At 45.7% G+C, this 25,992-nt stretch overlaps 1 protein-coding gene across 1 annotated transcript in view; it reads left to right on the forward strand.

The window, feature by feature from the left end:
• Positions 1 to 2,984: 2,984 nt before the first annotated feature.
• Positions 2,985 to 25,992, forward strand: part of GLTP (glycolipid transfer protein) — a 61,969-nt gene continuing 38,961 nt past the window's right edge. The window contains exon 1 of the mRNA XM_077295694.1: positions 2,985 to 3,261. Within this exon, the coding sequence (XP_077151809.1) occupies positions 3,159 to 3,261 (103 nt within the window). The 5' untranslated portion in view covers positions 2,985 to 3,158. The remainder of the gene's footprint in view (positions 3,262 to 25,992) is intronic.

Below are 25,992 nucleotides of genomic sequence, written 5' to 3' on the forward strand. Positions count from 1 at the left end.
TGGTTTACTGACCATGGTATTACTGTGCTCAATTGGCCTGCCAACTCTCCTGACCTGAACCCCATAGAGAATCTGTGAGATATTGTGAAGAGAAAGTTGAGAGACGCAAGACCCAACACTCTGGATGAGCTTAAAGGGAACCTGTCACCACGTTTTTGGAAGATGGGATAAAAATAGCGTTAAATAGGGGCAGAGGTGGGCATTACATTAGTGTGTTTGTTATGCGTTTATTACCCACCTAAGTTGCCGAAATACCTTTGCAAAGTCTCCGTTTTCGCCTGTCAATCAGGCTGGTCTGGTCAAAAGGGCGTCTTGTCTTCCCCCAGATTTTGCGTAGTTTTCCGTTGGTGGCGTAGTGGTGTGCGCATGCCCAAGGTCCCGAATCCTCTGCCATGGGATTTAAAAGAGCACGCTGTTCGTTTTCATTGGTGATCGGTGGGCGCGGCCATCTTCCTTTGGCCGCGCGTGCGCAGAAGCGGCGCTCTGCTGGCCGCGGCTTCAGGAAAATGGCCGCGGGATGCCGCGCGTGCGCAGATGGATATCGCGGCAGCCATTTTCCTGAAGCCGCGGCCAGCAGAGCGCCGCTTCTGCGCACGCGCGGCCAAAGGAAGATGGCCGCGCCCACCGATCACCAATGAAAACGAACAGCGCGCTCTTTTAAATCCCCTGGCAGAGGATTCGGGACCTTGAGCATGCGCACACCACTACGCCACCAACGGAAAACTACGCAAAATCTGGGGGAAGACAAGACGCCCTTTTGACCAGACCAGCCTGATTGACAGGCGAAAACGGAGACTTTGCAAAGGTATTTCGGCAACTTAGGTGGGTAATAAACGCATAACAAACACACTAATGTAACGCCCACCTCTGCCCCTATTTAACGCTATTTTTATCCCATCTTCCAAAAACGTGGTGACAGGTTCCCTTTAAGGAAGCTATTGAAGCATCCTGGGCCTCCATAACATCTCAGCAGTGTCACAGGCTGATTGCCTCCATGCCACGCCGCATTGAAGCAGTCATTTCTGCCAAAGGATTCCCGACCAAGTATTGAGTGCATAACTGAACATTATTATTTGATGGTTTTTTTGTTTGTTAGTAAAAAACACTTTTATTTGATTGGACGGGTGAAATATGCTAATTTATTGAGACAGGTTTTTTGGGTTATCAGGAGTTGTATGCCAAAATTATCAGTATTAAAACAAAAGACCTGACAAATTTCAGTTGGTGGATAAGGAATCTATAATATATGAAAGTTTAATTGTAATCATTACATTATGGTAAATAATGAAATTTAACACTATATGCTAATTTTTTGAGAAGGACCTGTATGTGTTCAAAGACGCAGGTGGCAGACCTGCGTGTACGCACATGTGGCCGCGTCTTTCTAGACTGCAGCATGCCTATTTATCTTGTGGAGACACTCAGGCTATGTGCACACACTGCGGAATGGTGTGTGGATTTTTCCGCACTGAGTTTGGTAAATCCGCAGGTATACTGCACTGCGGATTTACCGCAGAATTACAGCGGTTTTTGTGCGGATTCCACCGCAGGTACAAATGCCAGCAGCACTTTGGCCAAAGCAGGCATGTGCTGCATCCAAAGCGCTGCCTAAGGCTGGGTTCACATTGCGTTAAACCCGTCCGTTAGACGGACGTTACACCGCGGCATAAACGCGCTGTAACGTAGTCTGTTTAACGCCATTGAATCCAATGTCGAACGCATCGCTAGCGCACGCCCACAATGGGCGTGCGCTAGCGATGTGCCGTCATTGAGTGACGGTCCCTGGGACGCGGGCTGCAGCGTTTCCGGGTCCGTCACCGCTAGCGCAGATAGAGCTAGCAGATGCTCTATCTGCGCTAGCTCGCTGCCATACCGGCACTTGCGTTAACAGCAGCCCGTTACCGTATGTGTTGAATGGGCTGCTGTTAACGCAATGTGAACCCGGCCTAAGGCTATGTGCACACGTTGCAGATTTGACTGTGGCTTTTTCTGTGCAGATTCTGAATTTCTTGGCAGAAAACGCAGGTCAGAATCTGCGCCTTTTTTTTGGTATGTGCACACGTTGCAGATTTTTGTGCAGATTTCTTCCTTTTTTCCCCCCTGCGGATTTCTATTATGGAATAGATGTAGAATCGCAACAGATCTGTACAAAGAATTGACATGGTCCTTTTTTGAATCTGCTGCGTTTTCGGTGCAGATTTCTCTGCACCATTAGCACAGCATTTTTTTTTTGCCATTTGCAGCCCACGGCTCGCCCTCCCCGCCACCCCCATGGCTCGCCCTCCCGGCACCCCCACGGCTCGCCCTCCCCGCAGCCCCACGGCTCGCCCTCCCCGCCACCCCCACGGCTCGCCCTCCCCGCCACCCCCACGGCTCGCCCTCCCCGCCACCCCCACGGCTCGCCCTCCCCGCCACCCCCACGGCTCGCCCTCCCCGCCACCCCCACGGCTCGCCCTCCCCGCCACCCCCACGGCTCGCCCTCCCCGCCACCCCCACGGCTCGCCCTCCCGGCACCCCCACGGCTCGTCCTCCCCGGCACCCCCACGGCTCGCCCTCCCCGCAGCCCCACGGCTCGCCCTCCCCGCAGCCCCACGGCTCGCCCTCCCCGCAGCCCCACGGCTCGCCCTCCCCGCCTCCCCACGGCTCGCCCTCCCCGCCACCCCCACGGCTCGTCCTCCCCGCCACCCCCACGGCTCGTCCTCCCCGCAGCCCCACGGCTCGCCCTCCCGCCACCCCACGGCTCGTCCTCCCCGCAGCTCGCCCTCCCCGCAGCCGTCAGCCTGTAGTGTGTGAGGAAAGCGCTCATTCACTCTTCATGACCAAGCTTCGCTTCCGTCTTGCTCCTGTTATTTATTCACAGATGTGAACTCCAGCGCCACTCTACAGCGAGAAGCCCATTGGCTGACAGGTCAGAAGAACAACTGCCGAGTGTCGCCCAGGTGGGTGACGTGACGGTCAAGAGTGCTATTTTCTGATTGGTGGTTATTTACACGCTGATTGGCTGCGACGCATCCATTAGCGCCGCCCCCTCAGTCAGCTGTATGGTGAGAGGGCTGAGTAGTATAGTTCCGTGTTTGTCACATCATCCCGGGCAGTGAGTGAGGAGCGTGACAGGCGGCATTTACCGGGCGCACTGAGCTCTGCATTCGGGCCTCATCATGGCTCTTCTTCTTCAGCACCAGTTCAAGCCCTTACCTGCCGATAAGCAGATAGACACCTGCAGTTTCTTGGACTCCGTGTCTCACCTCCCTTCATTTTTCGGTAAGTGTCGGTGTAGTCACCGGTGCCGTAGATGCCACGTTATGTATCAGTGTGACCTGTGATGTCAGTAATGACTATACCTACCTGTGATAACTGCTGAGCCCTTGTGCTACTTCCTCAAAGGCTCTGATACTCTGCTGGATCAGTGTGTTAGATCAGATTGCTGCCCAGAGGATGTAGGGACTGCAATAAATCTAATTATATGTGACGGCGTCTAATAATTCCATCATGTGATTATTAACTTGTTATATAAAAATCCACCTGTCTCTGCCACTCCCAGAGCTGCTTACATGGCACATCCCTATTCACACCCTGTCATTGCGGAATGCCCCTGTCAGGTGAGAGCAGCCCCCCATTATGTGCCGCGGTCACACGCTGCCTGTCACATGCCCCCCGCTGCTAGGCACATAAAATGTGTACAGCCGTATTCTAGAAGTATCTTTCCTCTAGTATTCCCTTGATGGGAATAACTGAGGCAGCGCCTAACGGAGGGGCAATGCCCTGATACATGGTGAGCCCATAGCGCCACATTCTGGAATGTGCACCATCAGGCTGCGGTTATGCTTTCCTATAAGAATGTAGCAATAGATTCAACACCAGAAAAGTCTTTGTGGAAGATTTTATAAAGATTGGTGCAAATAAAAAATAAAATAATTTTGACCCAACTGACCAATCAGATTGCTGGTATAATTTCTAAGAAGGAACCTGATCACTATGGAAGCTCTTCCATGTATTAGTTTATCTGTATATCACCATCATATTCCGCAGCACTTTACAGACGTGATCATCACTGTCCCCATTGGGGCTCCTAATCTACATTTCCCATCATATGTCTTTGTAGTGTGGGAAAAAAATCAAAGAACCCCGAGGAAACCCTCGTCGCAAACACAGGGAGAACGTACAAAGTTCTTGCCGATGATGGTTTTGGTGGGATTTGAACTCTGGACCCCAGCACTGACCACCTTAAGTGTGTGTATGTAAAATATATATAATATATTTGGGTCAGGAGAGCCACAGCATTTCGGGACATCGCTTTCTGTACTCAGATTGTGAATGTTGGACATGGAAACCAGCATAAGGCCCGTTCAGACCAGCCTATTAGGCTGGGGTCACACATGGCGTAAGACAATACGCCACGTATTATACGTCCGTACTACGGCCGTAATACGGAGAAATGTTCCCAAAATAGTGATCCGTAGTCAGGGTGTGTCAGCGTATTTTGCGCATGGCATCCTCCGTATGTAATCCGTATGGCATCCGTACTGCGAGATTTTCGCGCAGGCTTGCAAAACTGACATCTAATGGATTTATGTGCTCAAATGTTCGGGAAAACATATATACAGTATATATATATATATATGTCATTGTGACACATATATATATATTCTGTATTTAGATTTCATTCAGCGCGATATCTGTGAACAGCCGGTAATTCAATTGCCGGCTTTTCATTTCTCCTGCACAAACCCGACAGGATATGAGACATGGTTTACATACAGTAAACCATCTCATATCCCCCTTTTTTTTGCATATTCCACACTACTAATGTTAGTAGTGTGTATGTGCAAAATTTCTGCGCTGTAGCTGCTAAAATAAAGGGTTAAATGGCGGAAAAAATTGGCGTGGGCTCCCGCGCAATTTTCTCCGCCAGAGTGGTAAAGCCAGTGACTGAGGGCAGATATTAATAGCCAGGAGAGGGTCCATGGTTATTGGCCCCCCCTGGCTACAAACATCTGCCCCCAGCCACCCCAGAAAAGGCACATCTGGAAGATGCGCCTATTCTGGCACTTGGCCACTCTCTTCCCACTCCCTGTAGCGGTGGGATATGGGGTAATGAAGGGTTAATGCCACCTTGCTATTGTAAGGTGACATTAAGCCAGATTAATGATGGAGAGGCGTCAATTATGACACCTATCCATTATTAATCCAATTGTAGGAAAGGGTTAAAAAACACACACACATGATTGAAAAGTATTTTAATGAAATAAACACAGCGGTTGTTGTAATAATTTATTGTTCTCTCAAATCCATTTGCAGTCCCTCACTTGGCAACATAATAAACGCACAAGATACATACCTTCTGATGTACTGTCAGGTCCAACGATGTAATCCATCTGAAGGGGTTAACTAATATTACAGGCAGGAGCCCTGCTGTAATGCAGCTGTGCTCCGTGCCTGTAATCCCCGGCGAATGAATGAAATGTAGGTCATTGACCTACATTTCATTCATTCGCGGTGAGGCGCCCTCTGGTGGATGTTCTCATGAACTGCAGCCTGGGAACTTTTTCCCACGCTCCAGGTCATATGAGGACATCCACCAGGGGGCGCATCACCGCGAATGAAGGAAATGTAGGTCAATGACCTAGATTTCATTCATTCGCCGGGGATTACAGGCACGGAGCACAGCTGCATTAGCAGGGCTCCTGCCTGTAATATTAGTTAACCCCTTCAGATGGATTACATCGTTGGACCTGACAGTACATCAGAAGGTATGTATCTTGTGCGTTTATTATGTTGCCAAGCGAGGGACTGCAAATGGATTTGAGAGAACAATAAATTATTACAACAACCGCTGTGTTTATTTCATTAAAATACTTTTCAATCATGTGTGTGTGTTTTTTAACCCTTTCCTACAATTGGATTAATAATGGATAGGTGTCATAATTGACGCCTCTCCATCATTAATCTGGCTTAATGTCACCTTCCAATAGCAAGGTGGCATTAACCCTTCATTACCCCATATCCCACCGCTACAGGGAGTGGGAAGAGAGTGGCCAAGTGCCAGAATAGGCGCATCTTCCAGATGTGCCTTTTCTGGGGTGGCTGGGGGCAGATGTTTTTAGCCACGGGGGGGCCAATAACCATGGACCCTCTCCTGGCTATTAATATCTGCCCTCAGTCACTGGCTTTACTGCTCTGGCGGAGAAAATTGCGCGGGAGCCCACGCCAATTTTTTCCGCCATTTAACCCTTTATTTCAGCAGCTACAGCGCTGAAATTTTGCACATACACACTACTAACATTAGTAGTGTGGAATATGCAAAAAAAAAGGGGATATGAGATGGTTTACTGTATGTAAACCACGTCTCATATCCTGTCGGGTTTGTGCAGGAGAAATGAAAAGCCGGCAATTGAATTACCGACTTTTCACTAACAGCGCTGCGTATTTCTCGCAAGTCACACTGCTGGTCCGTGTGGAATCCGTATTTTTCTCGCCCCCATAGACTTTCATTGGCGTATTATTTGCGCAATACGCTGACAAACGCAGCATGCTGTGATTTTGTACGGCCGTAGAAAGCCATATAATACTGAACCGTAATATACGGCTAATAGGAGCAGCCCCATTGAGAAGCATTGTGCCGTATGTAATGCGAGTTTTACGTACGTAGTTTTTGCGCTCTTACGTACGTAAAACACGCATGTGTGACCCCAGCCTTATACAGGCATCTGTTGCCCATGATCCAATCAGACAGCACACTGACCAATGTAATTCAATGCGCTATTCATATGACAGGTTTTTGTTGTTTTTTTTTAACTGGACCAAGTGCCTGTGCGGGGATAAAAAACCCCACAGCGCATACTATTCTTTAATATTTTGGTTGAGACTTTCCTATTCAATTCTATGGGTGCACAAAAATAAATCGGATTCCATATGGATGATCTGTATTGCATCCGATTTTTAAAGACACTTTGCCATTATTAACTGAGGAAGCGTGCCATTTTACAAGCTGATGAATAAATCCAGGTGTAAAGGGTGGACACTCGGATGGCACATGTGTGACACTACAGATGAAGGTCGTCCGACGTTTCATGCGCTCGTCTGATCCCGGCCTTAGGCTGAGTTTACATCTGAGTCTATTGTTCTGCTACATCATAGGAACAGAATCTGAAATGTGAGTAGTAATAGGATCTGTCTATACTTTCCCTCAAATGTCACGGAGTCTTTACTATGGAAAGAATAGGTCCTGCTCCTCAATCCAGGTATCATTAATGACCACCATTATCTGTCTATATTGAGATTGCTAGTATACTGTCATTTACACTAAGAGTACGGCTACACACAATAGTCCTGTTATAAACGTAGTCCAGCTCCTCTACAACCCAGGAAGGATCGTCTATTTGCAGCATTGTTCCAAAATTGTAACATAGGAAAGGAAGTACGGACACATTTACTGAGATGCAGATTATCAGGACCCTCCGTAGGCTGGATTCACACTTCCATGTGTGTTATCATCCGAGAGAAGCTGCCTTTTTTTTTTGGGGGGGGGGGGGGGTACTCTGGTGCCCTCCTAGTATTATTTTTCACTGAAGAAGGTAGACTGTAGGAACTCTTGTTCATTGACTTTTAACTACCGGTATGTATCTCTTAAAATCTGGTGACACTTGGATGGGTCTCTGAAGGAAGTTCAAAGTGTCTACTGTGTGTCGTCTGTTTTACACTGATCTCCATAGACTTTACTGGCCAAGTCGGATCTGCTAAATATGATCGGAATAGGTCATACTGATGGACCGGAGACACAGATCCACTGTTAAAAACTTGTGTGTATAGATCAATGAAACTCTGTGGGTCCATGTGCTGTCCAAGAAGAAAACGATCAACACTATGACGTAGCGTTACATGTGTGTGTGTGTGTCTCCATAAGGAGAGGTAATTTGTCTACTATAATAACAATATTATTAATTTATTACTTTTCTTCAAGAATCATTGAGGATATATTTCTGGTGTACCAGTGACTGTCCTCTTTACGCCCTCAATTCATGGCATATCCTAGATATTCCATCTATGTTTGTTCGGAGTCCTCACCTTTATCACCATTTCTAATTTTTGTGTTTGATTTTATATCCCAATGAATGTATGTGTTTATACAGATATAACATATCCTAGAGTCTAACCCCAATATCTTGGCTCTTAAAGCACATTTAAATGTAAGTTACGAGTTTTATTTATTTTGTATTCTTATTTGGCGCCATCATATTCCACAGCACTTTACAGACATGATCATCACTGTCCCCGATGGGGCTCACAACCTAGATTCCCTATCAGTATGTCTTTGGAGTGTGGTGGGAAACCGGAGTACCTGGAGGAAACCCACGCAAACATGGGGAGCATATACAAACTCCTTGCAGATGTTGTCCTTGATGGGATTTGTGCCCAGTGTCCCACTGAGCCTCCGTGCTGTCCATAAAGTTTAGATATCTAATTTTTAACCTTTGGGAAGATCTTTAAACCTTCCCAAGCTAGAAGAGTATAGAGATGTACTTGGTGTTGCAATTTTTTCCCTCTGTTATTAGTGGTCCTTTTTTCCTTACCTTACCTTCTCATTTGCTTTCATGTTCGGAGCAGTAGAATGACAGAAATGCATTTCTAGGATGCCAGCGCCAAAAACATACAGGTCTAGCATGTGTAGAGTACAATCCGCAGCACATTCTTCCTAACCCTTGGTCTTCTACACTCTATTTGGCATTATTTTAGATGTCTGCTGTTGTCGTCCATAATAAACGTCGCCTTCTTCATTGGTAACAAGCCCTTCTATTGTCCACATCGGAGACCTCTGCCAGGATTACATATAGATTCCTGTTTGTGCGGAACAATGCTTTGCCAGTGATCAGGAATGAATGACATTTGTGTATTTCAGACATCACTTTGGATATCTGATGTCTTCTCCTTTCCCTGATACTTCTTATGTGCTGGATAGATGGGAATAGTCAAAAATAATAAACGTACATTGTGATTTATTCTGTGCGTAACCGTGCACCTTCCTTATAGCCATAGACTTATGATCATTTAACTATATACTTGTCATGGAATGATTAACATAAATTATTTATTACAGCCTTTAGTTGCCAGTGTGTTTAATGACTTATAACCTTTTGATGATGCACATAAAATGACGTACAGATTGGTAATAATGCAGTATATATAACAAAACTACCAAACTGGAATAACCAGACGTTGTCAAACGAGTAGAGCTAGAATACACTCGGCAATCGTAGGAGAGGAATTGCCAAATTGAAACTGTAAAATGATGGATTGGAACAGCCCTGCTGTACAAAAGGGCCTAGAGCTGTAGTGCAAAATTAATGCAGAAGTCCAGCGATCAACCCAAAGGAATTGTCCGAGCTTTTTTAAAATAAGAATCCAAGAATGCTAAAAAAAAAAAAAAAAAAAGTAATACTATAGTGACCCCCTATCAGTCCCCAAATCTGTCATTTTTCAGGTCCTGCTCTAGTCACCATGTTTTTTGCTTTTATTTCTCAACAGACATCTGTGCCCACGTAAAATCATCTGTTTGTTTTTTTTTTGTTTTGTTTTGGTTTTTTTCTTTCTTGATTTATGACCTGTTGTCTTCGATGAGTATCATTTTTTAGTTTTTGATAAAAAAAAAAAAACTGTATCTAATTAGCGAGAAACAAAATAATTTCTCGTTTCACATATCAGTTTTTCATGCTCTTTATTCAGGTGGCAATAACCAGCCAAACCACAGGTATTCACATGAGTGCTGGTTCATGTCAGAAGACCCATGGTTGGGCCTGGTTTTGCAATCTGAGTATAGAACGTGAGAAACAGATGTGGGAATTTGCACGGGTAAAGTGATGCAGTTCTCATTACTTTGCACCCAATGGAGTACAATGGCTTGCGAAAGCATTCACACCCCCCCACTTGGCATTTTTTACCTGTTTTGTTCAACCTGTTCAAATATTTTTGTAATCTGATTGGTGTGTGATGCATCAGCACTAAATACAGTAGTCTAAGTTGGTGAAGGCAGAGAGAAATATAGGCAGTAATTAATAACTAAAAATTGGCATGTGCATATGTATTCACCCCCTTTTGCGATGAAGCCCCTAAAAAAATTTCTGGTGCAAGCAGTTCTCTTCATAAGTCACATGCTTAGTGAAAGGAAGTCATCCTGTATACAGTCTAAGTGTCACATGGTTTGTCAGTATATACACACACCTTTTCTGAAAGGCCACAGAGGCTGCAAAACCATTAATCAAGAAGCACCACTAACCAAACAGCACCAAGGAGATCTCCAAACAAGTCAGGACTAAAGTTGAGAAGTACAAGTTTGGGTTGGGTTATTAAAAAAAATATATATATCTGATCTCCTGGAGCACCATCAAATGGAAAGAAAGTGGTACCACAAGAAAACTGCCAAGAGGTGGCCATCCACCAACACTCTCAGCCCAGGCAAGGAGGGCATTAATCAGAGAGGTAGCACAGAGACCAAAGGTAACCCTGAAGGAGCTGCAGAGTTCCCAAGCACAGACTGGAGTATCTGTTTATATGACCACAATAAGCCGTACATTTCATAGAGGTGTCCCTTATAGAAGAGTGGGCAGAAAAAAACCTTTACTTACAAATATTTGTAAGGCTGGTTTTCAGTTTGCCAAAAGACATGTGGGAGACTCTCCAAATATATGGAAGAAGGTGCTATGGTCAGATGAGACCAAATTTGAACTTTTTGGCCACCAAGGTAAACACTGTGTAGTGAAAAAAAAACAACACTGCTCATCACCCCCAAGAACACCATGCCCACAGTGAAACATGGTGGTGGCAGCAGCATGCTGTAGTGATGATTTTCGGCAGCAGGGACAAAGAAAATGGTCCTCTTCGAGGTAAAGATGGATAGTGTGAAATGCAGGGATATTCTGTCAGTGATCTGAGACTGGGACGGAGGTTCACTTTCCAACAAGACAATGACCCACAGCATACTGCTAAAGCGACACTCAAGTGGTTTAAGGGGAAATGTGTAAATGTTTTGGAGTGGCCTAGTCAAAGCCCAGACCGTAATCCAATGGAGAATCTGTGGTCAGACTTGATGATTGCTGTTCACCAGAGGAAACCATCTAATGTGAAGGAGCTGGAGCAGTTTTGCCTTGAGGAATGGGCAAAAATTCCAGTGGAATGCTCATAGAGACTTATCTAAAGCTGCTTGCAAAATGTTCAGTTGTAGGCATTGATCTTTACATGAACTGATGAAAACCCTTGCAAAAAAAAGGGAAATTCCAGGTTCAGGTAGCAAAACGCGAAACATGCCACAAGGGGGTGAATACTTTTGCAAGCCACTGTATATTCACACTTGTCATGTTTGTCACAAACTTCTGCAATGGAAAAATTGGTTCCAACCATCTGAAAGGGGTTGTTTTGGCAGCAAGCATATGTATAGATTTCCTGCGTACACCTGTCAGATTAATGTGACAATCACAGCAATTTCTGCAAGGCCAGTCTCACACGTCCAGATAATTCCGGTACCGGAGTTATCCATGTCCTTGTGTCCGTGAGCTCATGTGGCACATCAGTGTGGCACACGTGCGGCAGCCGTGTGCCGACTGAGTACCACACGGACCGTGCAGGAGACAGCGCTACAGTAAGCGCTGTCCCCAGCTTGGTGCTGAAGCCGCCATTCATCCCTTCTCTCCAGCAGCGTTCGCTGGAGAGAAGGAATGAAAAATCAATGTGTTTGGGTTTTTTTTGTGGTTAAAATAAACTTCCCGGCAACCTCCCCCCTCCCACCCCCTGTGCGCCCGCCTGCTGGAAATATATCGGATTACTCACCGGTAATGCTCTTTTATAGAGCCCACGACAGCACCCACTGAGAGGGGATCCGCCCCTAGGAACAGGAAACCTACAGAGAGATAAAAGGGGCGGCCCCCCCTCGCTCCTCAGTTGTTTTACAGAGAATAAGGAGGAACCGCCGCCAGGTTTTTTAGTTGTTTAACAGGTTCAGACATATGTACATATTTACAATCTTAAATATATGTTACTTTATTATCTACATCTCCCTACCAAGGCACCACGTGCAACTAAAGAAAAGAAAAGGGAGGGATTTGAATGGGTGCTGTCGTGGGCTCTATAAAAGAGCATTACCGGTGAGTAATCCGATATTTTCTATTCGCCACGACAGCACCCACTGAGAGATTTTCAGAGACTATATACTGGGTGGGTTAACTGAATCAACAACCGAAACCCCAAAGGTTAGGTCAGAAGCAGCAGATAGATCTAATCTATAGTGTCTATAGAAGGTGTTTGGTGAAGACCAAGTTGCAGCCTTACATATAAGGTCTATTGGCACGTTCGCCCTTTCTGCCCAGGAGGTCGACACGGCTCTTGTGGAGTGTGCTCCCACATGTATTGGAGGATCTCTTCCTCCAGCTTTATACGCCAGGACTATGGCATCTCTAATCCAGCGTGACAGCGTGTTCTTTGTAACTCTGGAACCCTTGTTTTTTCCCTGGAAAGACACAAAAAGAGCCCTACTCTTCCTCCAGTCTCTAGTCTTCTCTAAATAGGCTAGAATAGCTCTCTTAACATCTAGGGAATGAAGCCTGGCTTCTTCTGGAGTTGAGTGGTCTTTATAGAAGGTAGGTAACAAGATCTCCTGGGATCTATGAAAATTAGTGGCTACCTTAGGGAGATAACAAGGGTCCGTTTTCAAAATTATTCTATCAGATGTCACGGATAGATAAGGAGGGTCAATTGATAAGGCATGGAGATCACTCACTCTTCTAGCGGATACTAACGCTACTAACAGTATCGTCTTAAGCGAAATGTTCTTTAACGAGGCCTCATCTAGAGGCTCAAACGGGCTTTGTGTCAAGGCATCTAGGACCAGAGATAGATCCCACTGAGGCACCTGTGGTATATGAATAGGTTTTGAGCGTTCGCATGCTGATATAAAACGCGAAACCCATCTATCTCCCGCCACATCATAACTAAAGAGTGCCCCCAGAGCTGAGACCTGGACTCTTAGGGTATTTACAGACAGTCCCAACTCAAGCCCTTTTTGTAAGAACTCCAATATTGAATTTATAGGTACTTCAGCGGAAAGTTGTGTAGTATGAAATTGAAGGAATTTTTTCCAAACCCTGACATAGATTTGGGTAGTAGACGGCTTCCTACTCTTCATAAGAGTATCTATAAGCCCACTGGAAAAACCTCTTAGAGTTAGTAAGTGCCTCTCAAATTCCATACAGTCAGATTCATGCCTTTTACCTGAGGATGGAAAAACGGTCCCTGAGACAATAGGTCCTTGGACTGAGGCAGGATCCAAGGGTCTGTAGTTGACATCGCCCTGAGCCAGGAGAACCATGGCTTTTTGGGCCAGAATGGGGCCACCAACAGAACTCTTGCCCCCTCCTCCCTTATTTTTCTTATTACTATTGGTAATAAATTCCATGGAGGGAACGCATAGGCTAGGTCGAATGTCCATGGCACCTGAAGGGCATCGAATATGTCGGGGTTGTCTAGTCTGCAAAGGGAGGCAAAAGTTTTGACCTGACGGTTGGATCTTGTTGCGAATAGGTCTATTTGAGGTACTCCCCATCGGTCTGTTATCAATCTGAAAATCTTTCTGCTGAGCATCCACTCCCCCTGATGAAGGGTATGGCGACTGAGGAAATCGGCCCGAACGTTGTCTATGCCTCTGATGTGCACCGCTGATAGGGACAACAGATGACTTTCGGCTAAGGTCATGATGTCTGATGAGACTTTCATAAGATTTTCTGACCGTGTACCTCCTTGATGATTCAAATAGGCTACTGCCGAGGTGTTGTCCGAGAGGACCCTTGTGTGAGAGCCTCGTAGCTGGGGAAGAAAGTGGAGTAGGGAGTAATATATGGCTCTTAATTCTTTTACATTAGAGGAATTAGTCAGTTCTGATCTGGACCAAAGGCCCTGAACCACCTGATCTCTAAAATGTGCTCCCCAGCCTTCCGGACTAGCATCCGTGGTTATTATGGTAGCAGGGGTGATGACCCAAGGTACCCCCTCTGATAGATTTCCCCAATCTAACCACCATGTAAGGGAGTGTACTACCTCTGATGTAAAATAAATTGTTCGGTCTAAATGTCCTTTATTTTTAATGTCCTCCTGCAATATGAATTTCTGGAGCTGCCTGGTATGGAATTGTGCCCATTTAACCGCAGGGATACATGATGACAGTGAACCTAGTAGTGACATGGCATTTCTCAGAGACATACCACGTTTTTTGATTGCCAGGCTTACTTTGCCAACAATAGAAGACTTCTTATCATCAGGTAACCGACAAATCTGGTCCACTGAATCCAGAAGGAGTCCTAGGAATCTCTGACAAGTGACGGGTTGGAGTCTGGATTTCTCCCAGTTGACAATCCAGCCCAGCGTTTGTAAAGAAAACGCCACCTCCTCCAACCTTTGTTCACACTGTAAGGAGTTTTTCCCCACAATTAGAAGGTCATCCAGATATGGAATGACCAGAGTGTCTTTTAAACGTAGAAAAGACATTACCTCCAATAGCAATTTGGAAAAGACCCTAGGGGCCATGGATAGGCCAAAGGGCATTGCCCTATATTGTAAATGACGAATTTGCCCGTCTATAATTACTGCTACCCGAAGAAACTGCTGGTGTATAGGAAGATGGTAATACGCATCTTTAAGATCCAGTACTACCATGTAACAGTTTGGGAACAGATTTTTAATGGCTGACCGAACAGATTCCATTTTAAATGTTTTGGGTCTTATGAACGTGTTCAGTCTTCTCAGATTAAATATAGTTCTATAGGATCCGTCAGGTTTAGTAATCAGAAACAAGGGGGAGTAGAACCCCATCCCTGTTTGAGATGACGGAACGTCTATCAAAACCCGTTTGGCAAGAAGGGACTTAATTTCTATCTCCAGTGCTTCCTGTTGTAGTCTGGACTTTAGGGAGGTGAGCAGGAAGGAATCCGGAGGTTTTCGAATAAAGTCTAGGGTGAGGCCTGAGGATATTAATTTTAAGGCCCATGGATTAACAGTTATTTTATTCCATTGATTTATAAACCCTAGAAGTCTACCGCCCACTGGTGGAATAGGGTTCCCGGAATTTTTCAGCTGGTTTGAAGGGACGTTTATTGAACAAATTGCCCTTTTGCCTGAACTCTTTGTTCCTCCATTCTTTAAAGCCTCCCTTTCTGCCAAATGATGGCTTCCTGAATGCCCTTCTGTAAGAAGGAACAAATGGATTAGGGAAGCCCTTCTTTCGCTCACCTGCCTTAGTGAGAATTTCATCCAACACACTTCCAAAGAGGTACTCACCCTGACAGGGTATGGCACATAATTTGGATCTAGACTGGGCATCACCCTTCCAGTTTTTTAGCCATAAAGCTCGGCGAGCAGTATTGGAGAGGCTAGCTGTTCTGGCCGCCAGGCGGAGAGAATCCACGGAGGCATCGGATATAAATGCCGCAGCACCTTTTATCAAGGGAATTGATGCACGTAATTTCTCTCTAGAAACCCCGTTTCTGATATTTTGGTCCAGCTGCTCCAACCAAACCAGCATAGACCTACTGGTACACGTGGCTGAGATTGCTGGCTTGAAAGCAGTAACACAGGCCTCCCATGATTTCTTAAGGAGTGCATCCGATTTTCTGTCCATGGGATCAGATAAGGAGCCTGCATCCTCTACAGGTAAAGAGGAACGGCGAGATGTAGACGCTACTGCTGCATCGACTTTCAGTACTTTAGCCCAGGAATCCATATCCTCGTCATCAAAGGGGTAGCGTCTCTTGCAGGGTATTGGTACAAACCCCTTTTGCCCTTTACCCCATTCTTTTTTAACGAGGTCTTTTATGGCCTGATTTACGGGAAATACCTGGCCCTTCCGCTGAGAAAGACCAGCGAACATAAGTTCCTGAGGCGTTTGGGGTTCTTTTGATTCGGCCAACCCCATCGTACTTCTTACTGACTTTATTAAGTTGTTGACACCGTCAGTAGGAAAACAGACATAGTTCTGTTCCCCTGATGATTCAGATGACTGAGACACATCCGAATCCACCTCTCCACTCTCTGCTGACGTGTCAGCTTTAGGTGAGGACTTTCTCCTACTCCTTTTTTCCACATTAACAGAGGGGCCCCCTCCTAACGACTGCAGCTCCTCCCGAATTATAAGCCGTATGTCATTCATTTTAACAGACTCCTCCTGCTGCAAGGTGTTGATTATACAGGCTTGACACAGCTTTTTAAGATAGGAGTCAGGCAGGGGCTCAGTACATATAGCACATTGTTTATGCTTTGTTTTCCCCGTCCTCTTTGCCTAAAACATAAGCAGAGGAAATACTTATAAGCTCTCTTGAAGCTATACAACACTCACCCAGAAGCACCTGTATCTACCGGTTGCTGGGTCTGCCTGGCCTGGGGTGTGGAACGGGACGATCTCCCTCCTGATTTCACAGTGGAATCACTCCTTTTAGAGTGTCCACCATTCTTATTTCTGGTATCACTACTGGGAATCAGTAGGTCCTCCATAGGGCGCACAGAGACTTCCTCCTGGGATGACATGATAGCGCGCTGTCTGTCCCTGCTCATGTGCCATTTATAGTGTAGGATTTACACACACACACACCCCCTTCCCCCTTCTTTTTTTTTTTTTTTTTTATACCTGATCATTGGTGCAGCGTCAGGGGGCATGGAGAAACCGCCAGAGGAAACCAATATGGCGGTTCCCCCGGAAATAGACTGCTGACCTCCTGGGGGCAGGGATCTACTTCCGAGATGCGGCTCCACTGCGCATGCGCCGGCATCGCAGCCGGCCGGCTTTCCAAGCGCTACCTTTACCCATGTCGCCGCCATACCTGAGGGGCTGGGGAAACAGCTGATGACCACTCCACACACTCCGGAGGGTATCGCCACCTGGGTCCGGAAACCTGCTACCTTCAGGTAACTCGGTCAGCCCAGGCACACCGCATCACCGGCCGTCCCTTACAACGATGTCCCAGCAGGGAGATCGTTGTCCTCCACCGACCATAACAGATGAGGGGGGAACCAACAGGAACGCCCGACTCTGTTCACTCGCTCTGGAGCCCCTGTTGCTCAGCAGAGACGCACAGGCGGCATCCAGTTTTCCTCTTGTTATAAGCTTCAGAGAATCTTCTCTGTGGGTTCCCCTTTAGGAACAGGAAACCAACTGAGGAGCGAGGGGGGGCCGCCCCTTTTATCTCTCTGTAGGTTTCCTGTTCCTAGGGGCGGATCCCCTCTCAGTGGGTGCTGTCGTGGCGAATAGAAAAAAATACTCACCCAGCTCCCTCGTTGCTTCCTCTAAGCGCCGCAGCTTGTCCTGTATGAGCGGTCACGTGGTGCCGCTCATTACAGTGATGAATATGCGGCTCCACCTCCCATAGAGTATTTTATTTCCAGCGGGCGGGCGCACAGGGGGTGGGAGGGGGGAGGTTGCCGGGAAGTTTATTTTAACCACAAAAAAAAAAAAAAAACATGGAATGAAAAATCATTCTCTCCAGTGAACGCTGCTGGAGAGAAGGGATGAATGGCGGCTTCAGCACCACATGCTGGGGGGACAGCGCTTACTTTAGCGCTGTCTCCTACACGGCACACGGACATCATCCCTGTGCGGTACGTGTTTTACACGGACCCATTGACTTTAATGGGTCCGTGTGATCCGTGCGCTCCCACGAACACTGACATGTCTTCGTGTTTTTCAAACGGACACACGGTCCGTGAAAACACGCTGACATGTGCAGAGACACATTGATTTTAATGTGTCTACGTGAGTCAGTGTCTCCGGTACGTGAGAAGACTGTCACCACACGTACCGGAGCCACTGACATGTGAAACAGGCCCAAGATATCTTGGGTGTGACTATAGCCTTGAGCAGGCTCATTTCCCCTGTGCCTGTGATGGTTAATAGAAATTCTTTATTTCTGGTGGTTTAATAACTGAATCCAATATTTCTCTTAATAAAACGAGATCCCCGTACGGTCGCCACAATATGAATACATTGCATTACTAATCTTATGATCATTCTTGGTTAGAGTCTGTAGTTTAGTCCAGAGCTGCATTTACATTTGCCCAAAGATTGACAAAAGTACATTTAACAGCAATAAACAAAAATTGTAATGTGCGCTGTGGTCCCATCTCTATCTCTAAATATAAAAGCTGAGTATGCTGGACTAAACGTAGCTAACTTTATGCAGTAGATCAAATATGACCGATTTTAAGGGTTAAAGGGGTTGTCCTCTGGCCTCTGCTAGGACAACCCTTCTTAATCTAAATGTTCAACCCTGATAAAATAATAAAGCCTATACTCGCCTCCCGTGCCGGTGTCATTCCCGCGGTGTAGGCACTCGCTCTTCCTGAGGCTGTGATGTGGTGTTGTGACACGTGACCCCCTGCGTCCAATCTGTTCTGGAATCACTGTCTCCGTCTTCGGACAAACTGAACACGGTGAGGCAGTCTGGACTGCAGCTGATCTCCTCCGACTTCCTCTTCATGTTCAGTTTGTTCTAAGGCGGGGACAGTAATGCCAGCGCTGATTGGGCACCGGCATCACATGTCATTCCACCGCATCACAGCCCCGGGACCGCGAACAGCGCCAGCACGTGAGGTGAGTATACGCTCTACTATTAAACATTTAGTTTAAGAAGGGGTTGTCTTAGTAGTGGACAACCCCTTTTAACAATTAGTCTGAGTGAACTGCCATCTACATACACTTGTAGATATGGAGAAAACCTATTCTCTGAGGCAGAAGAATCCTTCATAACGCGTAGGATCACTGGTTTCCTTTTGTTCTTTGAACCTTCCGTAGTTTGATGACATCACAAATCATAGAGAAGTTTTTGCAGCACCTTGTTTGCTACGGTTGTGCCGGCCGGAGCGCCGCTCAGATACTGGGAGCCATAGGACTAATTTTTTAAATTCCACAATTCCGAGCTACACTGATCGTTCTCCACTCCAATCGCCCTAATCAGTCCAGACCATTTGCACGGAATTTGCCCAGCAGGACTGTCAGCGAGTGTGTTGCGATACTCTGCAGCATGGATTCATTCACTAATTGGATAATTTGAACTCCAGACTACTACCCCCTTAATGACATTTTTTTTTTTTGCTCCCCTTCTTTCCAGAGCCATAACTTTTTTTTTTTTTAATTATTATTATTATTTGTCCGTCAATATGGCCATGTGAGGGCTTATTTTTTGCGAGACTCGTAATTTTGAACGACACCATTGGTTTTTAACATATCGTGTACTGGAAAATGGGGAAAAAAATCAGTGCTTTGAAATTGCAAAAAAAAATGCAATTCCAAAGTTGTGTTTATTTATTTTTATTTTTATTTTTTTACATGTTTGCTAAAACTGACCTGCCATTATGATTCTCCAGGTCATTACGAGTTCGCACACCAAAAAGGTCTAGGTTCTTCTTTTTTTTTTTCTCACCACTTTAAAAAAATAAATAAATGGAAAATTTGTTTAAAAAAAAAAGTGCCATTTTTCATGATCTGGGGCTGTGGGAGGGCTTATATTTTTTGCGTGCCAAGCTGACTTTTTTATTGACACGATTTTGGTGTAGATACGATCTTTTGATTGCCTGTGATTGCATTTTAGTGCAATGTAGCGACGTCAAAAAAATTGTACTTCTTGCTTTTTTAAATTTTTGTCGTTACGCTGTTTAGCGATCGGATTAATTCTCTTTTTTTTATATATATATATTGATCGGGCGAGTCTAAATGCGACGATACCAAATATTTGTATATCTGATTTTTTTTTTTTCATTGATTTATTTTGAATGGCGTGAAAGGAGAGTGATTTGAACTTTTATATTTTTTAAATATTTGTAAACTTTTTTTTTGTTACTTTTTTGCATACTTCAATAGTCTCCATGGGAGAATGGAAGCTGCAATACTTTGATCACCTCTGATACACACAGGAGATGATCAGATCGAATGTGTGTAGCAGAAATGCTCACTTGCTATGAGCGCTGACCACGGGCTGGCGCTCATAGCTATCTGGCAATGACAATCTGAGGTCTGCTGCACACCTCTGGTTGTCATGCCAACCCATAATGTGACTCAATTCCTGTAAGCGCAAATTAAATTATTTAATTTTTATAGTGCCATTTATTCCATTTTGCTTTACATGTGAGGAGGAGTATACATAATATCTATCAGAGATTGACAGCGGCATTTAACTAGTTAACAGCTGTGGGTGGATCACAATTTCACCCGTGGCTGTTGCAGACACATGTCCGCTGTATAGATCAGCTGGCATGTGCCCGGAAAGGAACTATTATGCCACATGTCGGAAAGGGGTTTAGCTAGTGAGCGGGCTATTCCATAACCAGTATACTTGGCTTTTATATTCGGAGATATAGAGATGGGACCACAGTGTGCATTGCAGTTTTTGTTTGATTTTTGTATTCCTATTGGCATAGGTGTGGCTGATCCCTGACCGCTTGTGGCAACAGTGGTGCCAAACCCCAGAGAACATGATTCGGATCAGTTTTTACTGATCCCGGGGTTGCTATCGCCGTTATTAACGGTATAACGGCGACCGCAAAAAAAAAAAGAAAAAAGTCAGATTTCCCATTTTATTTCTCTCTCCTCTGATGTGATCGCACATCAGAGGAGAGAGAAATGGGGTTCCCGATTTCCCCCACCCCCCGGTGTCCCTGGGGCCCCCTGCTTCCCTCTATGGCCGCCAGCGTTTTCTTCCGGTCTCCTGCCGCCAGCGTTTTCTTCCGGTCTCCTGCCGATATCTGCTGACCGGCACCCCGCAAGAATAGGAGATTTTTCCTATTGGTTTATTGGATAGGGTCTATCACAGTGATCAAAATAGATAAAGAAATAGTAAATCAAACCCCCCTTTATCACCCCCTTAGTTAGGGAAAAATAATAAAATAAAGAAAGTGTATTTATTTCCGTTTTCCCGTTAGGGTTGGTGTTAGGGTTGGGATTAGGGTTAGGGTTGGAATTAGAGTTGGGGTGTGTTAGGGTTATGTTTGTGGTTAGGGTTATGTTTAGGGTTATGGTTAGGGATGTGTTAGGGTTATGGTTAGGGTTGGGATTAGGGTTAGGGGTGTGTTGGGATTAGGGTTGGAGTAAGAATTGGGGGGTTTCCACTGTTTAGGCACATCAGGGGCTCTCCAAACGCAACATGGCGTCCAATCTCAATTCCAGCCAATTCTGCAATGAAAAAGTCAAATGGCACTCCTTCCCTTCTGAGCTCTGCCGTGCGCCCAAACAGTGGTTCACCCCCACATATCAGGTATCAATGTATTCAGGAAAAATTACACAACTTTGGGGGGTCTAATTTTTCCTGTTACCCTTGGGAAAATAAAAATTTGGGGGCAAAAAGGTAATTTTTGTGGAAAAAAATGTGTTTTGTTATTTTCACGGCTCTACGTTGTAAACTTCTGTGATGCACTTGGGGGTTCAAAATGCTCACCGCACATCTAGATAAGTTCCTTGGGGAATCTAGTTTCCAAAATGGTGTTACTAGTGTTTAGGCTGTTTAGGGGCTCTCCAAACACAACATGGCGTCCAAACTCAATTTAAGCCAATTCTGCACTGAAAAAGTCAGACGGCACTACTTCCCTTCCAAGCTCTGTCGTGCGCCCAAACAATGGTTTACCCCCACATATGGGGTATCGGCGTATTCAGGAGAAATTGCACAACGAATTTTATGGTTCATTTTCTCTTTTTACATTTGTGAAAATAAAAAAACTGGTTCTGAAGTAAAATGTTTGTGAAAAAAAACTTAAATGTTCATTTTTTCCTTCCACATTGCTTCAGTTCCTGTGAAGCACGTAAATGGTTAAGTTCTTGAATGTGGTTTTGAGCAACCGTGAGGGGTGCAGTTTTTAGAATGGTGTCATTTTTGGTATTTTCTCTCATGTACACCCCTCAAAGTGACTTCAAATTTGATGTGCCACCCCAAAAATAAAAAATAAAAAAAAATCGATTTTGTAAAAATGAGAAATCGCTGGTCAACTTTTACCCCTTATAAATTCTTCTCAAAAAAAATATTTTGTTTCCAAAATTGTGCTGATGTAGACGTGCGGGAAATATTATTTATTAACTATTTTGTGTGACATATCTCTGATTTAAGGGCATAAAAATTCAAAGTTTGACAATTGCAAAATTTTAAAAATTTTCGCCATTTTTTTTTTTTTTAGTTTTTATTTTTTTTTCATAAATAAACGCAAGTCATATCGAAGAAATGTTACCACTAACATGAAGTACAATATGTCACGAAAAAGCAGTCTCTCTCGGAATTGGCGGGATCCGTTAAAGCGTTCTAGAGTTATAACCTCATAAACTGACAGTGGTCAGAATTGTAAATTGGCCTGGTCATTAAGTACCAAATTGGCTCAGTCACTAAGTAGTTAATCCTCCTGTACCTGCCTGTACATACTGCCATTCATCAGGTAAACATTTGGCTGTTTTAATGAACCTTGTGTTCCCGGGATTGTTTGCTGCCCTGGTTGCAGAAGAGGGATTCCTGGAGTCAGAAGAGGCCTGCAGGCCAGAAGTGTGATGCAGCACGCCAGGACTGGGACACGAGATGTCTGTAGGATGCCGAAGCGAGAGGGAACTGAAGCTCGCCCACGACTACCTCGCTTGGGCATCTTACTTTTGGAAGACTTCTCTTTAAGGCCTCATTCACACATCCGTATTTTTCACCAGTATTTGTATGCCAAAACCAGGAGTGTCTCAAACACAGAACAGATGTCAGTCTTTCAATTTATAGTCTTTTGTGTGTGTAAAAAAAGGTTTACACTAGTATTTAGAGGGTTATTGTGGGTCAGAGGGCAGGTCCATCTACAATTCTTTTCCACGCTATATTTCTGTAGCCATTGTAAAACGTGGGCCAGTCTTGTCCGCAAATTTAGGGACTGACTGGCTGTGTGCAGCTCCCGGTCCCTGTTTGCATAATGTTTTCTCCACATCAAAAGATAATAACTGTGTGGTTATTCTGAGCAGCGTTTGATGAGAGTGGCATCAGTTTTTTGTTGAGGGGAAAAAAAAAAGTTCCCCTTCTCCAGTCTATCTTGGGAAAATCAACACTCAAATGTCATCCAGGTGCTGTCCAAATTTTTTTTTTTTGTGGACCCATAAACTTTTGTTGCCGATTTTGACACGGAGATCTATATCTGACATGCACAGCTCCATAGTATATGAGAAGTACAAGTGTTACCTGTGAAAACCCCCGATGGCACTCGTATGAGAAAATCAGTAATGTGCATGAGCCCCAAGGCTGATCCTGCACGGCATCAACTACACCCCTGCGCCTGATGTCTAGATCTTTAAATTATACAATTTCTCTCACAAAATGGACTGATAAATAATTGTATACCCTGTCAAGAATTAGTGAGCTGTCCTTCTTAAAGGGGTTGCCAACTTTGAAATGGTTCCTGAAGTGTGTAACGTATAAATCATCTACCTCAGAGTTAAACACCAGCTTGTGGTGACACTGGTCAGAATTGTAAAATGTAGCCCTGTCACGAAGGTGAAAACAGGATTGGGGAAGGTGGGGGTGAGGATTTTGTTCACCCAAGCGTATTTTCCAGTCTGGGTGCTTTCCGTGAAGAAAACTTGACAAAGGACAGTACTAAGGCCAGTGTTATACAATTGGGCTGTTCAGATTTTGATTTTTATGGACGGAATTCTCTCGCGTATAATGTTTTCTTTCATTTGTCAGGTGAGACTTGCTTGTTCAAGTATCTTAAGTGTTCAGGAAAAATAAAAAAGATGCCCTATCCCCCCCCCCCCGGACCCATAGATACATTGTTCCTTCTCTTATCGCGACCTTACATGGTGATCTGGTTATATAGCCAATGACCTCCTCCAACCGATCCACTAATGTAATTACTAGTGGAAGGAGGACTTCATTGCATGTGTCCATAACCTGACTGACATGGTGGTGTAATAACAGTCCTGTAAGGCTACGGTCACACTATCAGTATTTGATCAGTATTTTACCTCAGTTTTTTTAAGCCAAAACCAGGAGTGGGTGATAAATACAGAAGTGGTGACGTGTTTCTATTCTACTTTTCCTCTGATTGTTCCTTCTCCTGGATTTGGCTTCCAAATACTGAGGTAAAATACTGACCAAATTCTGATAGTGTGACCAGGGGCGTAACTACCGCGGTCGCAGCGGTCGCCATTGCGACCGGGCCCCGCAGGTCAGGGGCCCCGGGTTGGCAGGTCAGTCGCAGGGCCGGACTGGCCATTGGGCACTTCTGGCAAATGCCAGAAGAGCCGGTGCCAGTAGTGGGCCGCTGCACTGTTTCCCCCCCGCCCCCCGCCAGTGCCGCCGCCGCCGCATTTAACTATACCGGCGTCTATGACACCGGTATAGTTCAATGCAATGATGGAGGAGAGAGCGTCTGCTGACGCCCCCTCTCCCATCATTCCCCGCTCTGCCTCTGACAGTACACTGCGGGTGCGCGATGACGTCATATCATCGCGCACCTGCAGTGTCCTGGGCAGACTGCAGCCGCCGGGAGCAGCGCCGCGGGCAAAAGGAAAGGTGAGGAGAGTTTTTTTTTTTTCTTGTTAACTGGACTGTGGGGCCATTATCGGGGGGGGGGGGGAGATGAGATGTGCGGGCTCTGCTGTATATATCCCTGTGCGGGCTCTGCTGTATATATCCCTGTGCGGGCTCTGCTGTATATATCCCTGTGCGGGCTGTGCTCTATATACCCCTGTGCGGGCTGTGCTGCATATACCATTGTGCGGGCTGTGCTCTATATACCCCTGTGCGGGCTCTGCTGTATATATCCCTGTGCGGGCTCTGCTGTATATATCCCTGTGCAGGCTATGCTCTATATACCCCTGTGCGGGCTCTGCTGTATATATCCCTGTGCGGGCTGTGCTGTATATATCTCTGTGCGGGCTGTGCTCTATATACCCCTGTGCGGGCTGTGCTCTATATACCCCTGTGCGGGCTGTGCTCTATATACCCCTGTGCGGGCTCTGCTGTATATATCCCTGTGCGGGCTCTGCTGTATATATCCCTGTGCTGGATATACCACTGTGCGGGCTGTGCTGGATATACCACTGTGCTGGCTGTGCTGGATATACCACTGTGCTGGCTGTGCTGGATATACCACTGTGCTGGCTGTGCTGGATATACCACTGTGCTGGCTGTGCTGGATATACCACTGTGCTGGCTGTGCTGGATATACCACTGTGCGGGCTGTGCTGGATATACCACTGTGCGGGCTGTGCTGTATATACCACTGTGCTGGATATACCACTGTGCGGGCTGTGCTGGCACCCAACACCATGTTGCAGTGCAGGAGATTCCTGCGACAGTCCAAGGCGTATCTAGGGGAAGGTGGGGGGGGTTGAGGCGGGGGGACCCGGGGTGGGGGGGGCCCCATTTAGAAGTTCGCACCGGGGCCCATAACTTTGTAGTTACGCCACTGAGTGTGACCATGGCCTAACTCTGTACTCGTAACTAATATAGCGGATGTTTTACTTAAGTTAATTGTATTGAGCCCCAATTACATGTCCTCATAACAAAAGACTGAGACACCGTATTAAATTGTTAATATCTTGGTGCAGTTGGTCTCCTGTGGTCGTGTTCCCTACGCAGAAGTGTCCCAGGTTGTAGCTGCCTCTTGTGATATGGCCCCTTTCACACATCAGTTTTTTGCCGTCAGGCACAATCCGTTGGCTCTACGGATCCGTCACAGATTGTGAAAAACTGATGCGACGGATCCGACTAGCAGATCTGGCTAATTGGATCAGAGCTTGCTCAGTTAAAAAAAAACGTAATCCGCTGCCGGATTCCGTCATTTCACGAATCCGGCGCCCATAGGCTTCCATTCGAGCAAATGACGCACAGCGACGTATCCGTCGCCGTCCTTTTTTTTTTTTTTTTTTTTTTTTTTTACGTACACAAACGTTACTTTGTCCGTTGTCTCCGTCCGCCGGACAAACCATTTTCGATGGATCCTGCAAACGACGGATGAAACGTG

This window comes from Ranitomeya variabilis, chromosome 1, assembly GCF_051348905.1.
Source record: "Ranitomeya variabilis isolate aRanVar5 chromosome 1, aRanVar5.hap1, whole genome shotgun sequence".
NCBI classification, from domain to species: domain Eukaryota; kingdom Metazoa; phylum Chordata; class Amphibia; order Anura; family Dendrobatidae; genus Ranitomeya; species Ranitomeya variabilis.